At 40.4% G+C, this 23,523-nt stretch overlaps 2 protein-coding genes across 2 annotated transcripts in view; one reads left to right on the plus strand and one right to left on the minus strand.

Moving 5' to 3' along the window:
• The first annotated feature begins 805 nt into the window (after positions 1-805).
• pno1 (partner of NOB1 homolog) lies at positions 806-5,164 on the plus strand. The gene is made up of 7 exons (XM_080449804.1): positions 806-1,120; positions 2,903-3,052; positions 3,870-3,953; positions 4,104-4,164; positions 4,306-4,423; positions 4,619-4,689; positions 4,823-5,164. Exons 1-7 carry the CDS (start codon positions 908-910, stop codon positions 4,888-4,890), a joined length of 765 nt encoding a protein of 254 aa, XP_080305930.1. The 5' UTR covers positions 806-907; the 3' UTR covers positions 4,891-5,164.
• Positions 5,165-6,561: 1,397 nt separating this feature from the next.
• The window catches only part of LOC308100888 (calcineurin subunit B type 1), a 43,279-nt gene continuing 26,317 nt past the window's right edge, over positions 6,562-23,523 (minus strand). The window contains exons 3-6 of the mRNA XM_080450056.1: positions 17,626-17,802; positions 15,531-15,590; positions 14,619-14,803; positions 6,562-8,978 (exon numbers count right to left, since the gene is read on the minus strand). Of these exons, the coding sequence (XP_080306182.1) occupies positions 8,931-8,978; positions 14,619-14,803; positions 15,531-15,590; positions 17,626-17,802 (470 nt within the window). The 3' untranslated portion in view covers positions 6,562-8,930. The remainder of the gene's footprint in view (positions 8,979-14,618; positions 14,804-15,530; positions 15,591-17,625; positions 17,803-23,523) is intronic.

The following is a 23,523-nucleotide window of genomic DNA, read 5'->3' on the forward strand; positions in this document are numbered from 1 at the left end:
TTGGCTATTTGAAAATAGCCGATCTACAAGCTTGAGATCTGCTATTTTCAAAAAAATCTTGAAGACAAATTCATATTATTTTGGGGGTCCTTGACATGAAAATGTTTACGAAACACTGGTTTAAACAACATTACAAACACAGCAAGCATAGAGGTACAGACAGCAAGCCCAAAATAAGTAACTTTACAGAAAAAGAAGCCCAAAGTCGCTTATAATAAGCCGACATGGCAACGCTGGGCTGTCCCAACATTGGCCTGATCAGATATCGTTTAAAATAAAATAAAGATCAAGTATCGAATACGTACAAACAAATTAGTCTAACAAGTTATTTACAATCAATTGAATAACAATACACATACTAATCAAACAATTGTTTGCAGTAGCGGTTCTTTTAGATATTTTTGTTATATTTCAGGCGGAAGTGAAGTTGCTTCCTCGGTAGTGTTGCCATGTCTGCTTATTATAAGCGACTTTGGACTTATTTGTCTGTGAAGTTGCTTTGTAAATATTGGTAGGTGCGGTTTTGTGGGCTTGTTTCTAAAGTGTGCTTGCTTATTTGTTTCCACATTTTCAATTATTATTTAAACCAGTGGTTCTCAAATATTTCCTTGAAAACGTTTTGTGCCACCAGGGAGCATTTGTGTTGTTAGAATGTTTAAAAAACATATTCAAAATATTGCACATTTTGTTGCAAGAGTTTTGGAAAATAGCAGATCTGATCTGCTATTTTCAAATAGCCAGTACTTGGGCTCGTTTTCATAGACCCTGGCTGCTTGATTCTCTCACAACACCTGGCAACGCTCGGTCCTTTACGTTGCACGAGGACAATATCCCACCCCGTGTTTAGAAGTTGGTCTGTCGTATTTATCTCTTTTTGCTCGGATCACACGGATATAATCATATAATCATGGACACTGACAATAATCCAGCCCCTCAGACCACTGGTGCTGCTGATGGTGAAAGTGCAACAACAGACGGTGCTGGGGATTTCGTCCAAGTCAAGTCTAAAAAGAGCCACAAACGAAAACGTGAACAAGATGGAGTGGGAATGGAGGCAGAAGACTCTGGGGTGGCGGTCAAGCGGCCGCAGTTTCCACCTATTTCGGGCGACCAATTAAAGGTAATGTTTTATTTTATACTGTTGGCCTGTGGCTTTTAGTATTATTATGATCTGTATGAACTAATAATGATCATAAACATTTGTGTGACCCACGTTGGCTCTGTCAGCTGGCGACTGTGTTGCGCTTGCGCAACATAGCTTTGCTGACATCACAAAAAAAAAAAGTACCAAAAGTAGAAAATACTCATCATGCAGAATGTCAGTTATCATTATATGTCCAAAATGTATAAAAAATCTTTTGAAAATAGCCGACTGAAGTGGTTAATGTATGTTTTGTAATAATCAAAATCTACAAAATAACTAGTAAAGCTGTCAAATAATTGTAGTAGAGTAAAAAGTATAATATTTGCCTCTGAGATGTAGTGGAGTTAGCTGTAGTATACAACCCTCGTAGACGTATTTATGATTCTGACGTTTTCAATCTACGAGAGTTGTAGGGTTCACGCCTCATGGAGACCTGGACTTTCTGCACTATGCCCCACAAAGTACTCCAAACGTGTACAAATTGAAAATAAAGGTGCTTACCTCAAAGCCCCAAATGTTAACTACTTCTACGGGGTAGTAGTTTAATGTAATAATCCATATCTTTCAATAAAGAAGTGTTTTAATGCCGTCTGTGGCCGATTCTGTCGGAAGTTCCCAATGGGCGGTAGTGACGGGAAGTGAGGGTGCGCATCCGGTGAAACCCGGAATTACACTAAATGTAAACAGGAAGTAAGCGAGGGTGAAAAAATGGCGTTCGGCCACAGACGGCATTAAAACACTTATTTGTTGAAAGATATTGATTATTACATTAAACTACTACCCCGTAGAAGTAGTTAACATTTGGGGCTTTGAGGTAAGCACCTTTTATTTTCAATTTGTACACGTTTGGAGTACTTTGCGGGGCATAGTGCAGAAAGTCCAGGTCTCCATGGGGCGTGAACCCTACAACTCTCGTAGATTGAAAACGTCAGAATCATAAATACGTCTACGAGGGTTGTATACTACAGCTATAGTGGAGTAAAAGTACAGAACATTGGAAATACTCCAATAAAGTAAAAGTACCTCAAAATTGTACTTAAGTACAGTACTTGAGTAAATGTACTTAGTTACTTTACACCACTGGGTTTATTTTATATTGTTGGCCTGTGGCTTTTAGTATTATGATCTGTAAACTAATAATAATCATAACATTAGTGTGACTCACGTTGGCTCTGTCAGCTGGCGACTGTTGCGCTTGCGCAATACAGCTTTGCTGACATCACTCGACCCATGAACTATCAATAATAACATTAATTTAACTCGGAGTGTACAATTAGATGCATTGACACTGACGCTTTTTTACTGTGTATTAATGTATCAAATCTATAATATAGATTTCTTTACATTTTATAACTATATATATATATATTAACACGATAAAATGCAGTGACAATGGATGAGTACGTTGATCTGTTAATGTGCATTTTTGACAACTATTTTATTTAATTTTATAGATTATGTGAACATCTACCTTATATCTTTGACAGATAATGTGAACATGTACCTTATATCTTTGACAGATAATGTGAACATCTACCTTATATCTTTGACAGATAATGTGAACATGTACCTTATATCTTTGACAGATAATGTGAACATCTACCTTATATCTTTGACAGATAATGTGAACATGTGCTTTTCATGTTTGACAGATAACGTGAACATGTACGTTATATCTTTGACAGATAATGTGAACATGTACTTTTCATGTTTGACAGATACTAATATGTGAACATGTACTTTTCATCTTTGTTCCAGGGTGGAGTAGATGAGCTCCGTAAAATCCCTGTCCCACCTCACAGATACACACCACTGAAGGAGAGCTGGCTGAAGATCTTCACTCCCATTGTAGAGAACCTACAGCTTCAAGTTAGATTCAACCTGAAAAGCAGGAATGTTGAAATTAAAGTAAGTTCTACAATTCATGTTTAACTACCCATAATCTCTTAAACCCTATACTTTTGTTGAACGGGGTCCCGTCACCCAGTACTTGGTGCCCTCCTTGTTCCCCCTACACCAAATCTCTTTGCCGGAAATAGCCGATCTGCAAGCTCACAACCTGTTGCAATGCGTAATTGTGAGCTTGTAGATCTGCTATTTTTCGCAGAATGTTAGCCTATTATGACATGCCTAGAGTAGGGATGCAAGGGCTCATGTGGTTACACATGAATGCCTGTTGATGTTTTCAGCAGAAAACATACACTGGTGTAGCCAGTATGCTCAACGGTCTCAACACTGTGCTAGCCCTAGAATGGCTGATATTCCACACTATATATGCATTTATCATGGAGGGATTCATCCCAGACCCAGAGGCATTCTAATTTGTAGCGCTCCGTGTGTACTCACCCAATAATTAGTTGCTGTGACTTGGGATCAGCTACTCAGCTCTGGTCATCATATCCATTTGAAAGTTCTGGCAGAATTCTTTTATTTAGTTCCACAAGTTTCAAAAGGAGTAGATTCTCTGTACGTGACAGAATGGCATTCACAGCAGCACTAAACATATGTAAACTTCCTTCAACAAACACGTTACATAAGGGGCACATAAAATGGCGTGGGGTAATTGTAATCATCACAGCTGTAAATTTGTGTGCCCCATACATATACTGTATGCTTATTGAAGGATGTTTACATGTGTTTAGTGCGATGAGAGATGATACATGATGATAAACGTGTATGATGCATTTTGATTGTGTGCTCATGTGTATAAAATGTCCTTCTTCAGACATGCAAAGACACGCAGGACATCGCCTCACTCACAAGAGCTGCAGATTTCGTCAAGGCATTTATACTAGGCTTTCAGGTTGAGGTACGTATCCCTGTGGGAGTATAAAGAATGCCAATCATGTGTTTAAATAAAGCAAATGTCTAGATTTTTAAGAAACCTTCATTTAATTTGTTTATTTACACCTATCTAATCTTATCCCTTCATATCCATCTATCACTCCCATCTCCCTAGGATGCTCTGGCACTCATCAGATTAGACGAGCTTTTCCTAGAATCCTTCGAAGTCACAGACGGTAAGATTGCACCAACTTTTGAAAAAAAATGTTTGCTCCATATTGTAAATTCTCCTTCTATCCCTGTTCCAAAGTCAAGGTCAAGCATTTTTGGCATGCGCTCATTGTCTAAGTGTTTTCTCATGTTGGCTGTCTTGGCAGTGAAACCGCTGAAGGGAGACCACTTATCCCGAGCCATCGGAAGGATAGCTGGGAAGGGCGGAAAAACCAAATTCACCATTGAAAATGTCACAAAGACTCGCATTGTGCTGGCAGACACGTGAGTGGCTCCCTTGAGTTTAAAGAGAGAAAAGCACTCCATGTCCTGTGGAAGTGATGAATTATGGGTCATGTCAATTGTTACAAGCTACGAGCTACAAATAAACTGTTTAAAATGTTATCCTCTTTTTGACTTAAAAGTGATCTAAAACTACATGTATATATTTTTTTATACTTTCCCTTATTCATTCAACAGAAAAGTACACATATTAGGATCTTTTCTGAACATCAAGATGGCCCGCACAGCGATATGCAATCTAATCTTAGGTAAGCGGGATACTAACAGACTGTTTTTTCAATCCATGGACCTACTATATGTATTATGTACGTAATTTTAAAGCCTGCAACTCTACAATGTGTGAAAAGACTGGAAATGATCTTTGAACTCTTCTTCCCACAGGAAGTCCACCATCAAAGGTCTACGGCAACATCAGGGCAGTGGCCAGCAGGTCTGCAGACAGATGGTGAAATATGGCTGCCAATGGATCCAGTTTGTTCTGTGGTTGGCCATAGCCAACACCACCATGAATGGTTTCTGTGCCTTGGTGTGGACTAGCCTTTTACAGGTTGTTCTACAACAGTATTGTTGTTGTTTTTTGGGCAGATAGCCCTGGCATCATGATTACTGCTTGTTGGGATTACACAGTTCCAAATGAAGATGCATAATCTTCACATAAATGTTAATTAGATACCGTACATTACATTGTGAATTCATGTAAATAAATGTATTTCAGCCCCAGTACTCAAATTGTCAAAACTTAATGGATATATTCAGGGGTGAAAGTGGCTGAGTTTTCTTGCCGGAACTGTGAGGACGCGCGGCGAAGCGCGTTCGGCCGCGCGGCGAAGCGCTTTAATAAATGTTATTTATTAAAGCCCATTTCCACAGAGCAAAAAGAAAAAATGCTTGAACTCAGAATTCTGAGATGCAATTGCAATCGGATCTGTGCTTAACCCATTAAAAGAGGGAAAGCATCTGACATTTTAGCTATATATAGCAACTTAAAGGGATGTTTCACTTTCAAAAAAACTTTGGGTCATTTTATCGTCTACTCAGGCTTTTGTGAGCCCCCCAGACCGTTTTTAATTTGCTTGATTCAGTATTTAGATATTTGATATTAATTTTATCAGACACGCCCCCTTCCTATACAAACCCATTATAACTTAAAACTCAATTTTTAACATGTTAGATTCATCAAAAACACCCGTCCTTGGTTCTGGTGACTCACCCTGCCCTCCTAATACGCGAGGGGGCCGTGTTTTTTCGTTAACTTTTTTTCATTTATTTGTAATATTTTTTTGGGAAAATGAAAAAAAAAAAAAAAAAAATCAATGAAAAAGTAATCGAAAAAACACGGCCCCCTCGCGCATTAGGAGGGCAGGGTGAGTCCCCAGAACCAAGGACGGGTGTTTTTGATGAATCTAACATGTTAAAAATGGAGTTTGAAGTTATAATGGGTTTGTATAGGAAGGGGGCGTGTCTGATAAAATTAATATCAAATATCTAAATACTGAATCAAGCAACTTAAAAACGATCTGGGGGGCTCACAAAAGCCTGAGTAGACGATAAAATGACCCAAAGTTTTTTTTAAAGTGAAATATCCCTTTAAGCTTCAGAGAAAACAGTGGTTCTCAAAAATATCAGATCTACAAACTCACAGCACGAGCTTGTACATGTGCCATTTAAAAAAAGTTGAATAACTTTGAATAATTTTAACACCTCGGGGTCCCTGGCACAACATTTTCAGATAAAGTGAGAACTACTGATTTAGACATGGCATTGACATTTGTAGATAGATACGGCCTCAGGTCATGGGTTAATTGTAGTCCCAGGTTTTCAGAAGGGGATATACCAGTTTCCCGTTCAGTACATTTTGCTCTGCAGCTGATTTGAACGTGTTTCCGGTCCAAATCTATGGGAAAATAAAACTGTTACATCAAATGGGTATATCCCCTTCTGAAAACCTGGGATAACGGTTATGCACAGAGCAAAATCCCTCTGAATTCTGACAGTCACAATTCCAAGAAGGAATGCATTTGAAGCCTTTTTATTCTTACTGCCATAGTTAGTACTGGTATACAACAAATAAATAACACTTACAGATGATGAAATGTTGAGTAATTGAGGAGGCCAATGTGTTCAACGTTTTAAAGTTTTATTTAAATTTTTTAAATTGTCATACAGTATCAAGTTTCCAACAGTCCCACAGCATAAGATGCAGCATGCAGAAAAAGAAAAAACAAAAGTTCTCAAACTTAATCATTTCAGATTTTCCCCACACAAACTAAAAGAGAACCCAAATAATCCTCAGAAAAGAAAAGCACTTACGAACTAAAGCGCGGTCTGAACTATACAGAGAACAGAGAGCCAGAACTGCTTTTAACAAATACTTATATACAAAAGAAAAAAAAACATCCATTTTTCCCCTTTAAGCTGAGTACAGTGTGTGGCAGTTTGAGACAGGATCAGATATGCAACTTTACTGAAATAGAAGCATGTGGCTGACCCGGGTTAAAATACAAAAAAAGTTTACATGTAGTTCAGTTCATTTGGATTACCTCTCATAATATGTGTACATTTACCAAAGTTTGGCAACATCCATATCATATACCATTGAAATTCTTAAATATATTAACATCACCATCCATGTGTAAACAAGAGGATTATTTCAAAAAATTGATCTACATGCACAACGAAAAAATATATTTCCATGTCATGCAAGCACAGGGAGGCCCAAGCCGTGCAGAGCTTTGGGGTTGGGGGGGTGGGGAAGTTGGGGTAAGATAGGGCGCCCCGAATTCACATCTCTCACTAAAACACCTGTCCAAATCCACAGTCGGTCTATTAAAGAAAAAGAAAAAATGTCCAAGTGCCATTTTATAGAAAGTATTTCCCCTTAAAGAAATGGACAGTTTGGTTGGTTTACTATATTGGTGTGTGTGTGTGAGAGAAAAAAAAGCAGAGGTGACCGTGACAGAAGCCAACTTTTGAAATGTACACGCTCAAAAGAATCTTAAAATATACAGTCTCTCATTGCACATTGATCACGCCAACGTATTTATTCTGTATTTCTTCTTAATAGTATTTCGTTCTGTTGCACTAAATTGAGGTGTCCGTGCTGTCCCGCACTATATGGAGAAAGGTACGTTTGTATTCAAGAAGGGCTCATGAGCAAACATTACCTAATATACACATATATTGGTTAAAAAACAATAATGCTGCCTGCAGATAAATCTCTGAATGTTAAGTTGCTATACACGTACAGTATTTATGAATTTCCCTGTAATTTCAAGGGTTTTGTTCACAAATCTGTGTCGTTGTTCTCCTTGGTTCTTAGGCAAATCTCTAGCCTCTTCTTACAAATGATGAAAACGTACTGAAATTCATCTCATGAATTCACAGAGAATGCATTAGTGAGAGCTGAGCCCATCTTTCGCATTGGGGATTGTCTTTCTGAATGCACACAGTTCAATGTAAAATGTGTCATTGAGAGTAAACCATGTTATCAGTTTGCAGCCACAAATTTGTTTTGCAAAGACATTACTTTCTTGGCATTAATTAATCTACTAATAATTTCATGAGGAAACGAGAATAATCTCCAACATTATAAACATGTAGAAGTATAAATAAAACTATCACTCTTATTACAAAAAAGAAAACATGAATTACTTTGCTAAACGGAAGCTTAACTTTATATGAAACCCAGACTGCTCTAATCCTAACTGCTCAAGTGGAAGCTAAAACAAAGGACCAAAGCAAAAAAATAAAAATCGGAATATTTGAACATTTCTTGTGTAATGTGTCGCCGCGACAAGTGACCATGCAGATTTTTTGATGTGTCACAGACAATTTGTCACACCAAAAAAAAAAGAAAAAAAGATAGCAATAATGACAGGTAATAACTGGTTTTCTGGATATGTTCTGGTTGGCACTTCATACCCTACTTTCTAGTTGTATTGAAATCAAGTATCTTGACGTTAACACCTCTGCTAGCTACACACTTCCCCTGTCGAGCGACCCACAGATATACTGGTGTTTTTTTCTTCTTTATAAAAGACAAGAACAAAAATAAATATCAAAAATAACAATAAAAAAAGAAACAACAAAATATGAACAAGCCAACCAGCCTCTTCGCCATCTCCCTCATCCCATCCAGCTATCTATCTATCTATCTATCTATCTATCTATCTCTATCTATCTATCCATCCGTCCTTTTGGAGATGCTCTTACAATTGAGAAGCAGCTGTCCTTCAGTCTGTTATTGAGAGGATTACAGTTCAATAACACTTCAAATTCGACTTCGAGGCTTGTGGTTTTTGGAAGAAAAAACAAACAAGTGGCTTCACAGAGAGAAGACAGAGAGAGAGAGAGAGAGAGAGAGATAGAATACTTCCATTGAGTTACACAGAGAGCGTTTGCCAGACGTCTTGAGCAGATCCTCAGAGATGGAGAAGAAAGCGAGTGTTGAGGAAGAGTAGGGCCGGGATTTGCAAGCAGGAAGGGTCGCTCACACGTCAACCACCATCTTTTTGTGTATATCGAGACCGCCAACCACCTGGTGGGAAGAGGCAAAGCATTATGTAGGTTCAACATCACAAGATGGGTCACATATATGATCTGGTACAGTGCTACAGTAGTTTATATTATGATGTACAATATAGACTGTATCAGGGTGTAACAACCCTAAACACTCAAACATTAGTGAACATCCAGTTTGGCAACAGAAATGACAAGGTGGTCAACCATGTCTTTCACCACAAGGGGCCTCCAAGTCTATTGCTGTACGATTTGAAAGACAATATCAATTTCATCCCAAACTGACTCACAGATTTAGGTGTAATATATCTTTCAAATTGAAAGGGTAATATAACATATTCATGTCTATTTCACCTTCCCCAAAGAAATGAACAGGAGACCTATTTCAGCATACAATGAGAGTGAATAAAAAACTTGGATAAAAGCTTCTGCGAAATGACTGTAATGAATGGAGAGAGACAAGTGTTCCCTTCTCACGGAGCACTGATAAAGATGACTGACAATATCTGAACTTGTATCACGACCAGGTGGCTACAGTATTAAGACTGGGAAAGCATATACGTTGTTCAAAAACCGGGATAGCATCTGTGTCATTTTAGATGTTGCTATGTATATACAGTAGCAACAGGATGTTTTATTTATTTTTTTAATCCAAAATAGAAGATTTTCTGAAGACTTAGGTTAGGAATTAGAAGGCGTTTTTAAAATCGGCCTCAGGTCTAAATGGGTTAAAAAGAGGATCACACTCAGTCTTCACGTGGCCTTCAGTGTATGTAAATACTACTACTACAACAATAGTCTCCTGACTGGCACCCGAAAGTGAGACCACATCACCCCTACACTGGCCTCCGTTCATCAGTTCCCAGTCAGACTGATTTTAAAATGTACTTTTAATTTTTACAGCCCTTAATAGACTAGCACCACCGAACTATTCTACCCCCTGGACACCTTTAGGACACTAGATCCTCGACCTGAGTCTTCTTACCGTGAACCCTTTTAAAACACACACTTTCTCCAAACTGTTCTCCATGTCTTCGACATCCCCTTTTATTTTCTGCTTGTGTTATTGTACTGTATATTGGTTTCATTTTATGCTGTATTAACCCTCACATTTTGACCTCCTGTTATTGTCTGTTATATATTTATACTGCTTTATCAACATGTCATACAGCACTTTAGTCAACTATGTTTTTTACGTGCTTTAACCCTGATATGATTTACTATGCCTAGTCGTAACTACTAAGACGTATATTATTAAAAAGCAACATGACATTGGAACATAATTATGGGACCAATTAAAATATCTTATGAATTCCATGATTATTTATCCATTATTCCAAGATGGTTGTTTTGCATTTCCTTTGAGAAGGAACAATAGGATGAGTGGTGGAAGATTCAGAGCATTAGAAAGTCAATTTGGTAGACATTTTTGTGGTTGGCAATTTCTCTGAAACCATCTGACGTGTCTTGAATACGGGTTTTGTCTGCAATCTTGTTTTTCTGTTATGTCCTCCATCTGGCATAGTATACACACAAACAGACACACACACACACACACACACACAGTATAAGAGCATCTTTGTTTTTTTGGCCATTGAGGTTGTGATAATTAGGTTTGGGATCGGCCCAGAGAATGGTCTCTCTCTCTACGTCGTCCTCAGACGAGCCCTCCATCGGAGTCTCCAGTCATCTCGGTTCTCCATACATCTGGCCAGCTCCTTTGTGCTTTCTGCACCAGCATCTTTCCTTAGTACATCCACGTAGGTAGGTGTGGGACGTCCTCTTGATCGATGCCCGTGTGTTGGTTCCCACAGTACGAGCTTTTTGACCGGGAATTCTCGGTGCCGGTGGCAGTGGCCGGCTAGTCTCATCCTCCTGACTGCTATATTTTCTGATACACTTGGTAGTGCCCCGTACAGACGCTTGTTGGTAATGTGCTCGTCCTGGTTGATGTTCAGTACCACAAGGTGAATGTACTGTATGTATGCACTACAGCATATGTAACACATGAAGTACTACCAAACATTTGAAAAATCCATGTTCAGATCCGAGGCGCTTACAGCAAGGCGGTCTTAAATCATGTCACACACACACACGCGTCCCTTGCATTTAAACCTTGAAGCGTTTGAACAGTGTTCCTTTGTTAAAACAGGATCTCATGTTCTTTTCAAGCCATCCTGAAAATACACTCCCGCAAGGACAAGAGCGTTTTTAGTTCAAGGCTCCAGAGATACAGACGTCAAAATGTGGGGCCCTATGTCTGTGTTAGAACCGGGTGCCTTTCATTTATGGAAATGTTTCAGACCAAGACGAGTTCCTGGCCTACATGAGACGGTTATTGTACAAATGATATATTGGGGGCTGATATTTTCAACGAGGCCACATGCATCACATGTTCAGAGCCATTAGGGCTCATGTCTGTCCGCAGACTGTCTCCAGGCTGTTCTCAACGCAAGAATGTTTTATTACTTCACTTTTTAAAGACATTTTTTATTCTTTCAACTGAGAGTGGGCAGTCCATTCCTCTTGGTATTCTTTCCATATTGAGACAGTAAGGAAGCTGAGTGGGAGACGGCATGAGGGAGGCACATCAGCAAGACTCTGGCTTGGGGAACATGTGGGTTTGGAGGCGGACGTCTTTAACCACTTAAGCCCTGTACGATTATCCGTACAACTAATAGCGACGAAAAGCTTGTAGATCAGATTTTTCTAGCCATTTGTGAAACATTTTAAATGTTTAGAAGATTGTGTGAAAACGTTTGAATATTTTTACTTATGACAACATACCCAAAATTAGGGACACTAGGTTTAAAGTGGTTACGTGCTATAACTAGGGATGTTAAACGACTTATAATTTGCGAGTCGACGTGTCGGGCCATTTATCGATGTGTCGATCGATCGATTTTTTTCGTTTCGTTTTGCTGCGTAGTTGTTTAATCGTCGACTACAGCAGCCTATAACTAATGAGGCCTACGTTTGACAAATTAGGAAGAACGAATAAAAGAATGCTCGCCCTAAAACACGGTCGCCCTGGGCCAAATCCGGTGTCCTGGGAACGGTCGCTACAACAGGTACTCAATGGGGGCGAGTGTGTTTTGGGGCGATCGTTCCGGTTACCGGTACCATCTCTCTCGTGGCACTGTCATTGTTTGGCGACAGGGCATGGTTTATTCTGGAAATGCCGCTCACGGAAGCCTTTCCCCTCGACGACGCTAATAGTAGGCATAATATCTTCGGCTATCATCTGTCAAAATACCCGCATATCTGTATAAATACCTCGAAAAAGTTAGTGACACCCACAGCCACGAAACTAGAGGGAGCGTAAACAACAATCTGGTACCACCCACCCATAAAACAAACATGGGCAAATTCTCCTTCTATAGCACAGCCACCAAGGAATGGAATAGTCTAACCCCATCCCTCAAAAAATGCAGTTCGCTGGGCTCATTCAAAACTGCCCTAAAAACCCATCTTTCTGGAGGCCGAAAGAGGAGCTAGTACCAGTTTCCCTGTAGACAGACGACCCCCCCCCCTCCTCTTTTTGTACATATTTTGTATTTCCTCATGCTTTTTTTGTATATAATTTTTTATTTTTCCATGCTTCCCCCCCCCTTTCTTTTTGTACATATATTTTTAAATGCTTTTTTTGTACATAGTGGTACTTTTTCTGTATTATCTGTATTTTCATGTTGATTTTTGAACTGTTTGGTTGCTACTATATATGTCTATGAAATTAACTCAAGGACCCCAACGGAAACAAGTCCGCAAGGACTTTTTTGGCCGGACCTTTTAGACAAAAGCATTATAAATGTAACTGTGTTGTTTTACATTCTTTTGCCTAATAAAAATTTCAATCAATCAATCAAAAACAGTGATCTTTTCTGCCCACCGGTCATCACAATGGTGAGGTTTCACGGTGAAGTCTGCCATTCTTTCTTGGTTGACGGTTTTGGGACTGGATGTCTTGCTTTAATGTGATTTGACATCACTGATGTTGACGAGTGTTACGCACACTTTGTTTTATCGCCAATCTTGACAAAATCATCCCACACGCACTGTGTGAAGCTGCCATTTCCAAGCGGGCTTTCAAGCATGCACAAGCAGGCTGCAGGACGTAAGCAAAACTAGTCTGCGCGCACACTGTTCCTCTCCCATTTGGAAAATATTTGATAATTTTTTACATTCTGAACTGGCTATTTTGGAAGACCGTAACATTTATATTAATGTTTTTGAACAAGCCATTACAAAAAATATATATATATTAAAAAAATCACACCCTGTGTGAAGTGGGCGGTGTCTTGCTAGCTAATCACAATACTGAATGGAGTCAACCAATCATGTACAAAAAATAAATACATTTATTGAAACACTCTTTATGATGGAAGAAACCATAACTTAAAAAAAACAAATGTATGTTTTTTTTAAAGTTATGGTTTCTTATATAGGGCTATGCACATGTGTCATGTGACACTGGCCAATCACAGTCCTGAATAGACTGTGATTGGCCAATCACGGTGCAGGGTTTGTTGTACAAATATCCAAACCTCACTTGTACATTTTTGGCCAATCACAGCGCAGGATTTGTTGTACAAATATCCAAACCTCACTTATAGGGGCGGTTTCACCGCCCAAAAATCACACCCAGTGTGAAGTGGGCGGTGTGGTCATCACAGTGATGGAAGCTCACTTCAAAACATATATATTTTTTAAGTGCATAGTCCTATTTATAGGTTATTAATGTCATCATGTGTCTCGCTAGCCAATCACAGTGCTGAATAGAGTCAGCCAATAGAGTCAGCCAATCACAGTACAGCTAGGGGTGTACTAATGAGCCAATCACAGTACAGCAAATGCGTACTAATGAGGTGTCCCAACCCCACTTATAGGGGCTGCTACACCGCCCAAAAATAAGAGATTTTTCGATTTCTATTTTTAGAGTCGAGACGTGCATGAGTCAAAAATAGAGTTGAAAATCGACTTTGTTTTCACATCCCTAGCTATAACGTCGACAGCCATGACACATGCCTGTTCTGACTGAGTCTAGTCTCATGCACAGTTTACTTTGTGACTATATTATGTACTGTATTAGTATATGAAATAGTATCATTGGAATCCAATCACATAATTTGCTGAATATCTTGCATTGGTTATGAAAAAGATTCCACTCCTTTTGTGCTTGTTCTTGATTCAAACTCGGATAAGGGGGCTCTGCATGCAATGAACATACATTCGATTTTGGCTCTCTATTTGGTCTAAAGGCAGCTCTATTCAGCCAGTACACATTTTGGGCCCCAGAACCAGCTGAGAGATCCTGGTGGATGAAATGCTCTCACCATAATACGACATCACTAAAGAGCAGAATCGCCAATCAGACAAGCCTCTCCACAATTACACACATCAGTTCGTTTCTAACACTAAACGTAACACATCCAACACTACCTCTTAATAACATTAAGAGCATTATGGAATATGGATCTATAACGCATCCAATATTAACTTGTGTTACCCCCACTTTGCAAACAATCCCTTCGCCTATGTTCTTTAAAGCCTTTGACATCACACTTCAGAGTCAGCAATTTTCTGCCCTTTGATATTAGCCTTCAATGTAACAACAACAATATCCCCGTGGGCTGACAGACGGCTGGAAGGACAGACTTACTGCACAGAACTCTTCAAAGGATATCCTGCCGTCTCCGTCCTTGTCAGCGTTGATGATGGTCTTATCCACGATCTGCTGCAGCTGCGTGTCCTTCAGGTTGTTGCCAACCATCATCTTGAGCACCTGGAAGAGCTCGCCGTTGGAGATGTAACCGTCCTTGTCCATGTCATAGATTCTAAATGCAACTGAAAGATGAGGACGGACGGAGAAAGAAAAAAAGACGAAAAAAACAGAAGTGAAAAGGAAAAACGGTAGATAAAATATCAAATGATTAATCACACGTGACATGATATGACCATAACATACTTAGCAGCCTTTTGAATATGGAAAAGAAAAGAAAACGTCACCTTCACGCTGCTCAAAGACAGTTCCAACAGTAAATAAAATGTTTTACTTATTTTCTCAAGGTACTTCTCCTCCTTCGTTGGTTGAGTGGAACGTTGAGAGGAACACAGAACAGGGGAGACACAGGAGAGAAAGCTCCGGCGAGACTCAAACCCCCACCAGCAAGTGACACATGTGGCTCCAGAGGTGGCAGGGTTAGGGACAGGGAACGGGTTAGGGGCTGTGATAGAGGCTGGGGTCAGAGTTAACGCGGGTAATGGGGGATGTGTTGTGTTGGGATGGGGTAAGGACTTGGGGTTAGATTGGTGGTAGAGGTTGAGTTGGGTTTGTGGAAGGAGTTGGGGTTGGTGTGGATTCGGGATTATGTCAGGGGATTGCGTTTGGCTGGATTAGGGTTATGGCCTGGGGTTTACTATAGGACTTGGATGGGGTTTGGGTAAGGGGACCAGGGTGGAAATGGTTTGGCAATGGTGTGTTTGGGAGTCCCAACCACTGAGCGCCACCTCTGTCCACATGTGTTTTTCAAGGATTCTTTCAAGGTGGCAGAAGATTTGCAGCTCTACTTACACCGAAGCTTCTGTTCCTTGTCCCCCTTGACGCTGAACTGTGAGACTCCCTCGATGAACTCTGGGAGGGGAACAATGACAGTCAGTAACATTTGCTCTAGGAAGAGAATTTTTTTATTTATTTGATGGGATTGTTTGAGAGGTTAAGTTTTTTTAACCTCTTATAAAATGTTGTTGAACTTTAGTAGAACCTTGGTTTGTATAGATAACTTCCATGATATAAGTCCAAATATTGTTAATTATCTTTAACAGTTGTTCCTGTGCTCTGAGAGGGGACTGGAGAGTGAGGCGTGTGTCCTACCGGATCGTAGTAACTTGGCAACGCCCCCTTCTGTGACGCACACGAAACTGCCTCTCACATGAGCGGACCGTTTTAAATAACTCCCAAACCCCTGCAATACCACATGGACTTACTTACAATCCCAGCGTCCCGGGATCGAATCCCTCTCCCGCCATTGTTTATTTATCTAATCTAAATCACAAATTATTTTATTAGGTTTAGTCATAGTTTTTGATGCCCCCAGCGAGGCGGACCACTTGGCCCACTTGGTGAGAACAGACTACATACCTATGAAGTTAGTAAGTAGATGGGCAAAATACAGTTACAATGACGGAGGCCGTCTCTAGTGGACTTGAGCAACAAGAGGCACCGCCGAGCGAGCCGTAGGCAAGCGAGTCGCCCTGTCGACTAGTCCACCAGAGCCGTCTCAGTGCCGGTCAAGTTATGTACCGATAGGGACAGAATCGTAAACTATCAACAATCTTGAAATGAGTGTGACTAGGGGCGAAGCAGTTCCGCGTGCCAAGTTACTACGCAACTTACGCAAGTTACTACGATCCGGTAGGAAAACAACACACACGTGGGTCATGCTATGCAATCCCCCGTCCCCCCAACCCCGTCTACTTACAGTTATTGGTAAACATAATAGTTTGTTCATTCCCTTTCCATATGCTTACTGACCGGATCTTCTTTCAAATTCAAAGGGTAATAAAACGTGAATTAAGTCATTTCACATTCCCCTAACAGTGATTTTGAGACCCGTTTCACCAGGCAGAATGAATAGTGAGAGAAAAAACATGATTTTCCGTTCCCCACTCACAGAGCACTGCTGCAACAGATACAGATCATATAGTCCAATATTTGGATTTACAGTGTATATCATGGGGCACCTATAAAACCCAAGGATGTGTTATACCAAAGTTCAACATCATTTTAAAGTAATGTAAAGGAACTTTCAAACATCCTTAATTGGGAATTCATGGAACAGGATATTGTATTTATTATGAAAACAAATACCCCTTAAAAGGCAATATACAAAATGAGATCAATTAATCAATCAATACACATTCTGTAAAAATCTAAAAGTGCTAGGCAGCACCAATGACCCATCTCTCATCTTACTTTAAACCATTAGTACTGCTGCAATGCAGAGATAATGCATTGTAATGCAGACAAAAAGAGAGAGGAAGGAGAGAGAGAGAATGTGTGTGGCCAAAGTCCCTGGTTATCGAGATCTTCTTTTGTTAATGATGTTGTGTGATTAATGTTTGCCAAAACTCCTTCAAGTGTTGAGCCTTTCTCAGCCTAGAGGACAACGGGCTTGTTTTACAGCACCATTTATTAAGTGCTGGGCACAGGTCCATGTTCTAATTCGATCAGCTCAGAAAATGGACAGACCAATACCAAAGGTTTCTCGTATGCAATGCATAGAAATTGTAAATGTTTAGGGGGAAAAAATAAACCCAAGTCTGTGCTCTCCTGAAAAATAAGACAATTCAATTCAATTATGGTTACTGTACTGTTGACAACAAGACAACATGAAACCCCATATTGTGAATATGCACCCTCTGCAGTAAGAAAATAAAAGTAATGTTATTCAATATAGAATAAATGTACGATCAAACTGATTTACTACCTTTATTTAGTACACTATAGACCCATAAAACTCAGAATGGTGGTTTATATGCAAATGAGGAGTTCCTCATGTAACTGGGATGGGTTAGGGGTGAGAGGGAGGCAGGGTTAGTGTGTGTGTGTGTGTGTGTGTGTGTGTGTGTGTGTGTGTGTGTGTGTGTGTGTGTGTGTTGTTGCACACCTTTGAAGTCCACCTCCCCATTCCCATCTGTGTCGAATATGTCGATGACCCGCTGAACCAGCGGGTTCTGTTGGAGCTCTGGAAGGGACATGAACTCCTCCACACTGAGCGAGCCCGAGTTATCTAGGTCGAGTTTCTTAAACCGCTTCCCTAGCCTTTTAATCTCATCAGCATCGACTGGGGGAGAGAGAGAGAGAAGAAGGGAAACATATGGATGAGCAGAAGTAAGCTTAGATCAACATAAAAAACACATTAGTCTTTTGCGAAACAAACAAGCCCTCAAGATTGGGGCCAAGAGTTGCAGTCACACAACGCATGTAGGCCTACAGTATACAGCATATTTACGCCAGAGGAGCATGTGAGCACACAGCCGCCCTTCACTTGCACCTGCTCATACTGTAGTTATCTATTACAACAACCGAAAGCTGCATGTAGGTCAAGGACAACTTGCGCAGACCCAAAAACCAGCTACAGAACTAAAACTGTGACCCAAGTTCAACAGGGAAGCTCCAACCCTCCCCAGCACACTTACATCTATTTGCGTCCCTTCCTCCGGTCTGCCCAGCTGAGAGCTGGGTCCTCTTTAACGCTGCCATTTCCAAATGGCTCTAGCTTTGCTGGTCTCTGCTTAACAAATGGCAATAAGGTGGTGGTGGTGGGAGGGGGTAATCCAGAAGCAATCAGAAAAGCTGTTGTTAAATAGTATAAGCTCATTCACACATGGTCACATACCTCAGCCAACCAGACTTGCAATGCTTTGCTCTAATCTGCATTCTCCTAATGATATAGGCTATTTATTCATCTTTACACCTCACTGACAGAGGGAGAGAGAATGACGGGGCATGAAAGAAAATGGATAATGGCCAAATTTAGAGGACCGACAATTCGATTAATTTCTCTTCTGTCAGTGTATCGTATTGTACCGTAGTGTAGACTATCCTATTACATCCTATCCTATTCCAGCTTTATTGGAGTCAACTTTATTACGCACCATGGGGGGGGGGGTCTGTTTCAAAGAATTTTCATATGTGAAAAGGTGAACATTCTGCACAACATTTAAGAGACTGAGAAGATGAGGCAATGGAGAGAGAACATGTACTGTTTTGGTTAAGTGGGACGGTACGCAGTAAAATCCTGAGGGCCATTTTCTTTTTTACACTCACAGAGTTCATTTAGCACCCAGGATGCTGCAGTGTAGCTTCAGAGAGCAAGAGAGAGGGAGAGAGGTAGAAAGATAGTTGCTGGGTGCATTTTGAGGTTGTTACACACACACACAAAGAAAGGCTGTATGCACCCTCATTGTGTTTTGAGTGAGAGTGGGAGAGAGAGAAAACAAGTGAAACAGAGTCAGCAGAGACAGTAAGAGAAAGTCCTGAGCTTGAACTTAAGACTCTGGAACGATGCAAGTCAGGAACGATGCAAGTTGGAAATGCATGCCCCACCCAGTTATGCAATACCAGTTGTGCTCGTCTGTCTGGCTGTGTACTTTTTATGCTCATATATGGAGATTTCTGTATCTGTCTGTCTGTGTCCCTTTTATACCCATACATGGAGTTCCGTGTCCATTTATGGAGTCGAGGTCAGTCTATGATGTTATATTGATGACATCAGTGTACTCAATATCTGGGGATTTATTGCCATTTCTGATATTTTTGGGTGATGAGCCGCTGATCCGACGACTCACTTGGCGTACGGTACTTGCCGATACACACGCCGAGTTTGAAGTCGGTCAGTCCCGTATATCGGTCAGATCGGCGGTTCTGGACAACCAGTTGTCCATATATGCCTATAGTATATGGGTGTATCTGCGGTTCTGGATAACCGCCTATCTGACCAACTCAACGCTGGCCACGGCACTCCCTCGGGTCGCCGGCCGAGTTTGAAGTCGGTCGGTCGGACAGTTCTCGACAGTGTTAGGTAAGATACTTGTCATCGGAACAATGTTGTTATGCGAATTCTTCTTATTTTAAACTGTTACCCTTTGTGTCCAGCATCAGAAAACCAACTGGATGTGCGCAACCTTCACTTTTGAACAGGCCTAAATGTGTATAGTTTTGGGTCCATTCAGGTTCACTCAGAGTTAAATTAACACCGATTTTACCGTGACTGTGGGCAAACCCATGACAGCATACAGTATTTCTCTGTAGCTCATGGCTGAGAAATATCAGAGTACAGGGCCTTACATAATCTACTAGTTCACTGTCTGCAGTATACAGTATCTGCCACTGTCCATTTGCAGTGAATGTGAGGCCTAATGTTCCTGCCCCAGCTAGTGTGCATGAATAGAATCCATTCATGAAAATAATCATGTGTAGTAGTGAGATGATTTAGCTTTAGGGGGGAAAGGCTAGTATTAGCATGAAACAGCAGTTTGAAGCTGTGTTTGAAATATGTCACAAAAAGTCATTACAAAGGTGTTGTTTTTCATGATTGTTCCTATATAGCTTGAGGAACCGAATAGAACATGGCGCCACTTCTCCATTGAACTCAATGGACACGTTACCATATGCATTAAAAACTGAAATAAAAATGTGGAACAAAATGTCAGACATGACTGAACTACTTAGTGCACAGTCACACATACCATATATATCATGGGTTCATAAGTGCACATACCATGTATGTCCTGGGTTCATATCTGACTAAAGACCTGGGTCACATTTCCCCCTCCCTGTATTTCCCCTCTCTCTCCACTGTGCATTTGCTGAAGATGATATAGCTAGTTTAGCATTAGGCTACCATAAAATAGCATATGCACTCAGGGATGCACGATTAATCGTTCATCATATCGGTATCGGCAGATGTATGCAAGATCAATGCAATATCGATCAAATCACATATTTTTTATATTTCCGTTTGAATGTGAAGCTAAACGACCAAATGCTGCTGATTCAATCAGTGTTTTCTGGGGATGCTTTCAAAAGAGTCTACCTGTAGAACGAATAAAAGTAAACAAAGTGGAATTTATTTTTTATAAATATAATTTTGTCTTTGTTATTTTGGGGGGCTTTATTGATAGTTATTACAGTGTAGAAAGACAGGAAAAAGGGGGAGAGAGTCAGGGAGTGACATGCATGCATCAAGGGTCCCCCGGGCCCAGGAATCGAACTGGTAGCTTGCTGTCGGGCATTAGAGACTATGTGGTATCTAAGTGAAAATAAATAAATGTTAATCTAAACAAAACATGTGAACAAGTAACCAATAGATCTGCATAGTATAACTAGCATCAATCAACATAGGTGACAAGAAGGGGTACAAGAGGAGAGGAGTGCTAGGGGGTGAGGTGGAGTCTGAAGAGGTGAGTTTTTAGACCACGGTGGAAAATGGGGAGCAGGTCTGCAGTCCCGACCGCAGGGGGGAGTTTATTCCACAGCTTGGGAGCCAGGAGGGAAAAGAGTCTAGGACATGTGGAGCGTTGGCCAGGGTGTTTTAGGAAAGGTTCAAACAGACATCCTGTGTTAACTGATCTAAGTGAGCTGAAGGTATGGGGGTGCCATGCCTGTGATTGCCTTTTAGGCCATCTCCAGTGTCTTGTACTGGGTACAGGCAGCAACCGGAAGCCAGTGAAGGGAATGCAAACGGAAAACTTCTCTGTATGCGTTCCGGACAATCTGGTACAGGTTTGAGCATCCATTATTGCCGCAGGGCAGAAAAGGGTAGACATCTCAGTTGTCTGAGGAAAAACTTGCTCCGGCAATCACAACCACATAACGAACATCAGCACAATTTACAGACACCCCCTCCTTGAGTTCTTAGTAAAACAGGTGAGTCACATTAGCAAATAAAGTAAACGTGTTGTCATTCATATGAAACATTGTACTATAAAAGCAGTGGTCCGGAGACCCCCAGGGGTGATTACAGTGGTTCCAGGGATCCCCAGCCAATTGAGAAGTACTTTCATTTCACTATAGATCAATTCAATTTGAATTATATCTAGCTGAATTAGCTATTCTAACAAAATGTTTCAATATCTCCACTATGAATCCACTTCTCATGCACGATTATGCCATTTTGACTATTCAAATTTAAACCGAAACATAACATATTTCATATCATGGTCCCTTGGATAGAATTGTTTGAAATGAGTGTCCGTGGCCGAATAAGTCACATGAAAAAGTTTGAAAGCCCTTAAAAAAGGTAGTAATAATAATAACAAAATACTCATACTGATTGTTGAAGCCCCTCAGTGACCTTCTGCAAAGCATGCATGTTTGAATGGTAACAAAACTTTGTTCATTTGATTTGAGTGTTTGTATTGCAGTTGACATAGGACATACCCCTTCCCAGTTTGAACCATCAAACTAGTGTGCATGCTACTGTAAACGTAGTCTACTTAATCACACCAACTGACTTATATCTATTCCAATAGTGTGTATAGATTACTTTTAGACTCTTAAATTTTGTGTTTTCTGGGAAGGGTTCTCAAGGTCAAAGAGCAGCACTTTCAAGCGTTTTTGATGCAGCCGAGAAGGATTTAGAACATACATGGGCCACATGCGGCCCCCACTTTCACTTAATGTGGCCTGCAGGTTATTGTCTTTTTTATGTCCAATGTGTTTGTATTTAAGTACATAAAGTTAACATAAGTATGCATTTGAAATTAAATACAAATTTTATTTTTCAGGATTCCAATCAAAAAAAATAGCAACAACAAACAAATCTAAATTCCAATTAAAAAAAATAGCAAAAACTTGCTCAACTTGCTATTTTTGCTACTTTTGTGTGACATAGAATGGCCCGACAGTATATGCAATGTGGACCTCTGGAGTGAGTGTGGAAATATAGTGGCCCTCTCCATCATCAAAGTTGCCCACCCCTGATTTAGAAGAACAGATATTTCCAAATTGTTTTATTTCGCAAACCAAGTTCATTTGAAGGTAACGCAGTAGAACTGTGCCTGCACCCGTTTTGTATTTAAATGTAAGCCTTACATTAGAGGGAAAACAATTTGCCAAACCTAGAGGCAAGGGAACATATTCAAAATACATTATGAATTTGGTTGCATGCATGGTGCTCAGGTGAAAAAAAGAAAGAAAAGACAAAGGGGAAAACAGCAGTACACAAGTGTACACAGTGAAATTCCTAGTGTTAATTTATCCATTTGCAAGTCAGATAGTGTACAAAATGTAACCAAATTAACCTGTAACACTTTTTTTTACAGTGCACAGATATAATATCAAATGCGATCAGCAGCAACTCATTTTCAGACACTACACACCAGGAGAGAGGCTCCTCACAACACTGTTCTAATAAATGGCTCTGAGGGAGACCCAATGCAAGTGTGAAATTATTATCATAATCTCACAGACTCCACTGCAGAGCGCACACACACCACTTGTGTGGAAAGGCTGTGTTACTAAGCAACTAGAACGCACTATTTCCCCCCACATACACACACACACACAAAGGAAGGAGGGAGCACGGTAAGGCAATTGTTCACACAAGTATACATGAAAACATATGCAGATGACAGTGATACACGAACACACACACACACACACACACACACACACACACACACACACACACAACACACACACAGAGCCTGTCTTCTAAATCAAAAAAGCCCTTCAGTTTTTTTCATAGTATGATGTCTATGACTGTCTGCTTACATGCAAGGTCTTTCCATCCAATTTCCAAGTGAATTATAAAAAACTATTCTAATACAATGTATGACATGAATCCACTGTTTCCATCAGCTGAATGGAAAGTAAACGCGTGATGATATTTCATTTAACCCCGTAGACCTCAGAAAACGAACAAGGGACCTCACCATGTTAACCATGTCTAGAACTGCAAACAAAGAAATCTATTCGCTGTTTATTTTGCATTATCTGAGAAATGACAACCAGCACTGACCAGTCACCTTATATCCTTGCCATCGCCATTCAAAATTCC

This window comes from Gymnoscopelus braueri (genome assembly GCF_963280865.1).
Source record: "Gymnoscopelus braueri genome assembly, chromosome: 14".
Lineage (NCBI taxonomy): Eukaryota > Metazoa > Chordata > Actinopteri > Myctophiformes > Myctophidae > Gymnoscopelus > Gymnoscopelus braueri.

Excerpts from the sequence above, each read along its gene's own strand:
- pno1 (XM_080449804.1), top strand. The coding sequence starts at position 908 with ATGGACACTGACAATAATCCAGCCCCTCAGACCACTGGTGCTGCTGAT. Across the intron at positions 3,954-4,103 it reads TACTAGGCTTTCAGGTTGAG|GATGCTCTGGCACTCATCAG; the intron begins GTACGTATCCCT and ends CCATCTCCCTAG. Across the intron at positions 4,424-4,618 it reads CGCATTGTGCTGGCAGACAC|AAAAGTACACATATTAGGAT; the intron begins GTGAGTGGCTCC and ends TTCATTCAACAG.